Genomic DNA, 9,111 nt, shown 5'->3' on the forward strand with positions numbered 1-9,111 from the left:
TGGCATGACGAAGTGTACAACAATTGTTCTTCAAAAGGGGGCGACCAATTTCATTTTTGATGAGCATATCCATGTGACACGTAGCAACCCATTGTTTTGAGCTACAATTATTATTCATTATTTTGGTCTCTAATTTTTATTTTTGTATAATTGCTCTCCTCATTTTTATGTGGCATGAAGTACAAAAAAATTATGTGCAGAGATGGATCGAGGGTTGATGTACAGTTTGGCATCTACGGACTTGCAGTACTTGATGGGGCATCAACACCTTCATCATGGTCGCCGTAGCCGATGCTGGGTTGGAAAACTTGTATTCTACCCATGCAGAGATTGCAATAATGTCAAGAAATGGGTTAACGTGAAGCAGATATGACATCCTTGATTACCATGCTTCCGCCTTGTTCACTTGATTACCCCGATATGATGCCACTTGATTACCATGCCTTGTTCATGAGAGACTACACGTTATGGACCAATCATGGGGAGGTTGGTGAGAATGTTCTGCAAGAAAACAATGATGATATGACCATCATGCCTGATGTTGCCCCCCACGAGGTTGTTACTAACGAGGAACCGGGTATCAATACTCAACCAGTGGCTACCGATGATGATGTATTTAGGAATACGTTAGCTGATGACACCGAGCATGAAAATGACATTTCTCAGCTGCTACGTGATATAGAGGGTGGATTCCTTAGTGCTACACAGTTGGAAAAGCTAGAGATAGTGAGAAAGGATGACAAAACACCATTGTATCGGGGTTGTCTAGTGAGCAAACTGGAAGCCAACGTCAAGCTATTAGAGTTCAAATCTAGACACGGATTGAGCGGTAAAGCCGACGTCATTTCGCTCTATATCTACTAGCAAATTCATCTACATCCAAACAACTGATTTAGTATGGCAACACATTTCCAATGCTAGTATGATTTAATACTGGTTTCCAATTCAATTCTAGCAGCTCAATATCTACATCCAAATGAACTCTTAATAAAATCGGATAGGACTTTTATGCTCTGGAGAGGGGAGGGACACATAGATACAAGGTGAGTGAGATGGACCAAATTTGGAGGAATATCAGAGTCATGTACTCACTTGACAGTTTAGGCACAGAAAAGAAAAACAAAATACTTGCCTTACAAAAACATTTAATCATTAATAACTAGTATCTCTGCACCTTATCTCCAGGTTGTATTAATGACAGGGTGATGAGGTTATACTGTACAGCCCCTACCTGACCTGCAACATGATAGCACCTTTTTCATCAACAAGCCATCTTCACGGTATGCCTCATTGAGTAACGCACAAACAGAGCCACGTTCAGTAAGCTAAGAGTGGCCATCATCCAGAAGAAATAGTCCAGGTGGCCTTCGTTCAGGTTATCTGGAATCCACCCAGGCGCCCCGCCGCGTGTTGTGGCCACCGCGACAATGCTGAGCAAGAGTGAGTTCATGTAGGACGCGGACGCTAGCGCCAGCTGCCCGAGCGCCGCGCACAGGCTCTTCATGGTCTCGGGGGACTGGTCGTAGAAAAACTCGGTCGCGCCGACGCCGGCAAAAACCTGGGCTGCACCGTGGACGACATAGAGGGGCGCCTGCCACAGGATGCTCATTGGCACAGGCGCATCCTGATTTCTCAGGCCGCTGGCCTCCGCGACCGCTAGCCTCCTCGTCTCGAGCAGCGCTGCGTACACCATGGTGAGCGTGGACAGCGCTAGGCCGATCCCGAGGCGCTGTGCTTGGGAGAAGCCCTTTTCCTTGCCAGTGAAGCGTCGCGCGAGTGGCACCAGTGCGATTTCGTAGACGGGGACCCAGGCCAGGCAACTGATCACTCCGACGGTGGACATGGACGCAGGTGGGATGGTGAAGGAGCCAACACGGTTGTCCATGAACATGCCCTGCTCCACCAACGTCGATGGCATCTGCGCGTCGACCGCGTAGACGATGACGAAAGATGCCCAGATGGGTAACATCCGCAGCAGCATCTTCAGCTCCTCAACCTGTGTCACTGTGCAGAGCCTCCATGAGCACAGTGGCACCGTGGATTCGCTGTCTGATGGAGCCGATACAATAGCAGCCTTGTCGAAGAACCTGGAGAACACATATTTTTATAACAGGGAACCATAGCTTTGTTTCAAGTTTATATTTTCCAGGCGACATGCATGTTCCTACAATTGTTTCCTACTGATGTTCTTGAAACAAACTTCATGATTTGCATTGTACTTGTAGGGGTAATGGTTCAAAACAAAACAATATTGACTTATAATTACAATAAAATTTCGGTAGTTCACTACTGGTTGGGTTAACTTATATGTGTCCCTTATGTTATGAATACCAATATATTCCAATACCAAGATGGCTAGATATAGAGACATACTCCCTCCATCCGAAAATAGATGACGCTTTTGACTTTTAGATATTATGTTTGACCATTTTTCTTATTCATCTTTTTTTTTGCAAATAATAAAATAAATAAGTCATTATTAAAGTGTCTCTAATGATAAAACAAGTCATAATAAAATAAATAATATTTATACAAAAAAATTGAATAAGTGGAACAGTCAAACAAGATGTTTAAAAATCAAAATGTCATGTATTTTGAGACGAAAGGAGTACAAATTAAAGTGCAGAAACATCACGTACTAGTGTCTAAATGCATACACAATATATACACCTAACAACCCCCTGCCACCCCTTAAACTCATGGTGGTAATGGTGGTTCAGTAACATTGAGTTTGGAGAGAAAAAGGACATGTTACACCCTTCCTTGGTGAAAAAAAAAATCCGTGAACCTCAGAAGGCACATGGCCTAGAGCGGCAATATGATAATGTAATAGTGATCTTATATAACAAGAGTCAACTCCAATATGATTGGTAAGTTCGTGTTCACAGTGTCCCTAACAATACTAATCGCACTAGTGCTATCAAAGGAAACATGAGTCAGTGTAGTAACAGGCACAGGAAAATCCTCAAGCAGCCACCATAGCCAGGTGTTCTCCATAGTCACAACTGCCATAGCCTGCAACTCAGCCTCAATACTCGAACAGGAAACTACAAATAATGAGCCAAGAAAAACACAATATGCTAAGAGAGACCGATGATTAGAATGATCACTTGCCCAAGTAGCATCAGAGTAAACCCGAAGTTGGAGAGAGCTAGAGCAAGGAAAGAAAGAGACGATGAGAAATGGTTCCACAAAGGTATCATAGAATACAAAGAAGGTGGGCGTAGTGGACCTAAGTAGGAGAAGAAATAAACTGACTCAGCATGTGGCCACAAGATTTCCGACAAGGTGATAATAGCGAGTGGGATAATCGAAGGGCACACCATCACTAGGTACAAGTGAACACCAAGCCCCAAATGCGGAGTAGTTAGTGATCACACGAGGTGGACAACTGGCATAGGATCAACTGGAGGGCGGGGGAGCAACTAAAAGTTGGTGGAGTAAAAGGAAGAGGAAGAGGTGTAGATGGTAGGGGAAGAGAAGAAGGTGTTAGGGAAAAAGAAAAATCAGGCAGAGTAAGGAACGAGAGGGACACAAGGGTGCTATATGAGCTGGTGGAGGAATGATTATACTAACAATGGGATTCATCAAAAGTGACATGGAGAAATCCTCATCTGATAGCAATAGGATCATAGCAACTATATAAACCTTATGTTTTGTGTTGTACCCAAGAAAGACACACTCAACTGATTGAGTGGTCAGCTTGGTGCGCTCACGATGTGGAAGAAGAGCATAGCACACACAACTAAAACAACGGATATGGATACAAGAAAGGGGATCATAAAAAAGATGCTGGTAGGGAGTAGACCCTTCAAGAGAAGAGGATGGTTGCCACTTAATGAAGCAAAATAGCCATAGAGACATTCTCGACCCAGAATTGAGGAGCGAGACTAGCAGAAATGGGAAGGGCACGAGCTGTCTCTATAATGTCACGATGCTTACACTTAGTGACACCATTTGGAGCATGAGCACCAGGATAGGACAACTAAGGAAGAGTACAGTAGTCAGCGAGATAACACAAATGCACATTAGAAATGTATTCACCAGTAGAGTTAGTAGAAAAAGCACAAATGGGAGAATCAAATTAAGTGCACAGCATACTGACAAACTACCGTTGAATTGAAAGAAACTGACACAAGAAGACATATTATAAATCCCTAGTGAATCTCAAATAATCATCAATAAAGATAACATAATACGAGTGCCCCTTATGGAAGTGAAGGGAGCATGACCCCATACATTAGAATGGACAAGATCAAAAGGGCCTTAGGACATAGAATCACTGGAAGGTTTAGGGAATTGTAGTTGTTTACCAGTCTTGCACCCTATACAATGTAGAGTAGTATCAATAGAAAAAGGAACTAAGTCACCGCTACGAACTAAAGTCAACAGTCTAGAGCTTAGAGAGATGACCTAGACAACGATGCCACTACAAAAAAGTAGTGGTATGCGATGCAATTGACGCAAAGGTACATAGGAGAACTAGACGACCTGATAGGCAAAGTGAACAAAAGAACACACAATCAATCAACCACTAAAAGACTAAGAAAAAGTCAGCCACACGAATGACAGGATATAGCGTGGTTAGTGATCTAACAAGAAGACACCAATTGCAAAGTAAGCTTAAGAATATGCGAAATAAAGGAACATGAAAAGATGAAGCAGAAAGAATGTCACGTCCACTCATCCAACATTAGGAAGAGATGTCCCATCATCGGTCTAAATAATGAAAGATCGGGTTAAGGTGACATTGAGGACAAATGAGTCAACTCATAAGTCATATGAAAATGGTGCACCAGAATCATAAAACCACTTGTGTGATATTACCTAGATGACGAGTAAGAGTGGAACCAGAAGCCTGAGTAGTGGTCTCATGCGTTGATGTCTTCGCTAGGGTAGTAAGAGGAGAAATAGGGCGAGGGTCTCCTTCTTAGTGGCAGATACCGAGTGGGGGTTGTGGTGTATAAGAGCCACTCAAGCCCGGGGAAGAGAGTCGACATTGGCTCTTTCGGTCACATTTATTCTTGTGGCAAGTCCTCTCATCATATCCTAGGCATTACATTAGCCACAAAGAACACCAGAAGAAGTCCCCACTGCCACTACTGAGGACGTAGACGGTGAGGGAGGTGGCAGTAAAGACACCTAGGGCTGTGGTGGCCAGCACAGATGGTTGTTGCTACTCACACTAGCTGTATGAAGGAACGTCTCCTTGGCCCATAGCTCAGGCATCACTTTGGCAAGCGATGGGCACGAACGATGAGTCAGGAACTGCACCAGAATAGTCTCAAAATCAGGATGAAGTTGAGAGAGAAACTCATGAAGACAAAGAGTCTCTCGAGCTCTAGTGGGCTCACAACACCAACAAGTACCAGCACTACAGAATTCAGGACCCAAACCATCCAGACAATGCTAGTCAATAGACATAAATGGTGGAAGTCCTCAATAGTGGAGTCAAGCTAGCAAAGCACCTGAGCCTCCTCGATGATAGCAAGGTACATCACCTCGTTACCAATCTTGTAACTAGAATAGAAGGTGAACCCACATTAGGTGTGTAGTAGCAAGGCCATGGAGGGACATCAAGAGATCGACCTCAATGCTCGCAAGCAAGATGGCCTTGGTAAAGGCCTTTACTCGTAGCCAAGTCTAGTAGACACTGAGATTAGGTCGGTCGCCCTCCATGTCTACCTCAAACGCCTCAAGCAAAGCACTCTTAGTGTCATCAGCAACATTTGACATATATTGGAGCGACATGGGAAGATCAGGATGTAGTGGACATGTCCGCTCACTAGTGAGATAACCCCAAAACTGCTAACTACCCATATGAACCTCCATGTGGAAGATAAATCCACCCCCAGTTGGGGCCACTAAAGATGACTGAACAACGAGGAACAGGAACAAACACCCAAATGAGCGGAGAATGCCATGAAGTCTACTAACTCTACTCATCGTATAGTGGATAGGCAGGGGCACCGCGACGAAGGGACCTGCGGGTGGCAAAGACATCAACCTACGGGTAGGGCCTGCGGATAGTAGCAGCAAGTGCTCGCATAGCCGGCAGAGGGCGTTGCCACAATGAGGTGCTCACACAACCAGTGGAGGGGATGCGACCACGGGCAGGGCTCGCAGTGCGGCGACCTTATGTGGGACCTTCGGGAGGTGAAGGCGGTAGCTACATGTAGGACCCGTGCGTGAGGTGGAGGTAGGAAAAGGAGCTTGAGGGTAGTGGGAAAAATGAAGTTGCTCACCAGTGGAAGCTCGCTGGTGACTTCATGTGGTGGCGGTGGCGGCAGCCAGGTGAGGATAGATGAGATCTGACCTTATAGCTCCGTTACCTTGGTAGGCATATAGAAACTTATTTTTTTAGAAAGGACGGCAAAAGCATTACCGTGGATTTTATTAGACGATAGCATACAGAAACTTGGTCTATTCCAATATACAAAGGGCAAGATAAGGAGATATACAAAGTGAAGATAACACCCTACATTAATGGCTAAATAAATACAGTACATACATCTAACAAGTTAGACTTACTTGTCATATAGGAGTGCTTTACATTACCTGAATTCATTGGTATGCTCGATTTTGTAACTTGCGTCAGTTCCAGAAGGCAAGCTGGTGGGCTCATATAGAAGCGAGCTGTCATCCGGCAGTTTGATATTCCACTTCCTGACAGCTGCAACAACCACTTGAAGTATGCTCGTAGGAGGACTTACTCCCATTTTCCGAAACCTATATACCCTCGAGCCAGCTAAAAACGCAGGGAAACAGATGAGCATGAGCACTGTCGGTATCACGTAGCTGACTGCCCACCCAACATTGTCCTGCAGCCAAACAATCACAGTTCCAGACAGCAGGGAGCTGGTACTGATCAAGAAGAAGTACCAGCTGAAGAAGGAGCCCTTGGTCACCAGCTCTGCATGGTCATTGGTGTCAAATTGGTCTGCCCCAAAGGCTGACGTGCATGGCTTGACACCACCGCTGGCAATGGCAGCGAGGTAGATTCCAAGGTAAACCACTGCTCGATGAACGCTGCCGCCATGGTCAGAAGATGTTGAGAATATAGGAAGGGATGCAGAGGCTATGAGAACGACCATTGCCTGTGATGAAAATGGAAGGGTATATATATTCAGATTCAGAGTTGTGGACACGCAACGGACAGTGCAAACAAAATTGGTTGAAATGCTTCCTTTGAACTTACAACCACATAAAGTGGGAAGAAAACGACAATCGTCCAGTATCTCCCCCAGTAAGTGTCTGCAATGAAACCCCCAAAAAGTGGCGTGAAGAAGCAAGCTCCGACCCAGGCGGACAAATTCCTGGCTGCAGTGACTTTGCTTTCGTGGAGAACAGTGGTGAGATAGGTCACCAAATTCTTTGAGATTGTGAAGAAAGCCATGCACTCGCAGAACTCAACACCTAAGTCCATGATGTTCAAGCAGTTAATAACTAGCTGTTATGCAGAATTATAAAGAAAGGAATAGCAGGATCGTGAGCTGCTCTTTAGTTAGTAGTCCTTGCGTTCCAAATTGTAAGTCGTTTTGACTTTCCTATGAACATAGCTTTTGCTATGTATTTAGGTGCATAGCAAAAGCAATATATTCCTAAATAAAAAGCCAAAACAACTTATAATTTAGAATAGGAGGGAGTACCTAGGATGAGGAAGCATGCCCTCCATTTCCCTGTGCTGTGCTTGAGAGCGGGCTGCTTGTTGATATCAACTGATCCATCTCTTGTATATTCTGAAGTTGCACCCTGCATGACATGACAGCACCAAGCAACTGAGTTTTTCAGAATTCAGTTCCGAATCAACAAATCCTGTGATTATCTACCGTGATAAATAACTCTCTGAGGCTATACTATAATGGAAACATGGCCCTGTTCTGCTACACTACTCAGCAGTATTTTTCAGCGAACGAACAGTGTTTTCCTTCTCACAACATTTCAGTATAAGCATCAGCATAAGTCAAATTTCAGTGAATCTCTACTATCTAGTCAAAAGGAAAGAGAGAGAGAGAGAAAGAGAGAGTTACCTGAGGAGAAGGATGGACATTAAGGAGGGGTCTGTCCTCATCTCCTGCTTCCATGGCAGTAGAGCTCTTTCGAAGCAAAGCTTTCATTGAGGGAATGGAGTCTGCAGGCTCTGCAGCAAAGCCTCCACTGCGCGGCTGAGTACTTTTTGAAGCAGCTGATAAAAAGATGCTTGGCTGCTCTTTTGATCAGGACGGGTGTCCTGTTTGTAGGACATTGTGTTCGCTTTGAAAAGAAGGCAGTGATGTGATGGTAATTAGAGGGACGCTAAGTACCAGTTATTGCAAGACAAGGGGAGGGGTTATCTTATCTGTACAGTGCCGGGGATCCCCCGGAATATTGGAGATTTTGCTGCCACAACTGGCAGCGTTTTTTTAGCTCTGATTAACGATTATAAAGGGAAGCACAACGACCACGATGACCTACTAGTAGGGCAAAGAGCGCGGTGGGTGACTGATTAGCCAGGCCAGAATGGAAGACGAAACATCGCTGCAATAAAGCTGATATATCATGGTAGCCAACAAAATAGGCAAAGTGCTACTGCCAGGACCGGTCCATACCTTTAAGAAAACGATGGCTTGGCATTTTTTATTTTGCTCCATTCTGTTGCTACTACAAAAGCATAAACGTGGGTTTTCAATTAATTCTGATTCCCACCTCACATCCTAGAGTGAGTGAGTGACGCAATTTCGCTGGTCATTAGAGCAATCCTAACCTGAAACTATACATAGATTCTATAGCTTTAAATACTACTATACCAACTTAGCAAAAAAAAAAAAAATCTTCACATCTTCTGCTTCCATGGCAATAGAGCTCTTTTCAAGGAAAGCTATCATTGAGAAAATGGCTCTGCAGCGCGGCAGAGTACTTTTGAAGCAGCTGATAAAGAGGTGCTTGGCTGCTCTTATGACCAGGCCGGGTATCTTGGTAGGACGCTATGCCCCCTTTGAAAAAAGCATTATTGTGATGTGATTAGACAGGACGCTAAGTACAGTGGCTGCTGTCGAGAAGCCGTAAATTCGTCCTCAACCTTATGACTGCTGTATCGTTCTAAATCAGTACGGTTGATTACCACATGGGTTT

General features: G+C 44.5%; 1 protein-coding gene across 1 annotated transcript; it reads right to left on the reverse strand.

Moving 5' to 3' along the window:
• Positions 1–1,062: 1,062 nt before the first annotated feature.
• LOC136539154 (protein NRT1/ PTR FAMILY 8.3-like) lies at positions 1,063–8,421 on the reverse strand. The gene is made up of 5 exons (XM_066531101.1): positions 8,031–8,421; positions 7,650–7,752; positions 7,199–7,416; positions 6,559–7,097; positions 1,063–2,087 (listed from the first exon to the last, which is right to left on the reverse strand). Exons 1-5 carry the CDS (start codon positions 8,115–8,117, stop codon positions 1,262–1,264), a joined length of 1,773 nt encoding a protein of 590 aa, XP_066387198.1. The 5' UTR covers positions 8,118–8,421; the 3' UTR covers positions 1,063–1,261.
• Positions 8,422–9,111: the final 690 nt, after the last annotated feature.

The sequence above is a fragment of the Miscanthus floridulus genome, chromosome 1 (assembly GCF_019320115.1).
Source record: "Miscanthus floridulus cultivar M001 chromosome 1, ASM1932011v1, whole genome shotgun sequence".
NCBI lineage: Eukaryota > Viridiplantae > Streptophyta > Magnoliopsida > Poales > Poaceae > Miscanthus > Miscanthus floridulus.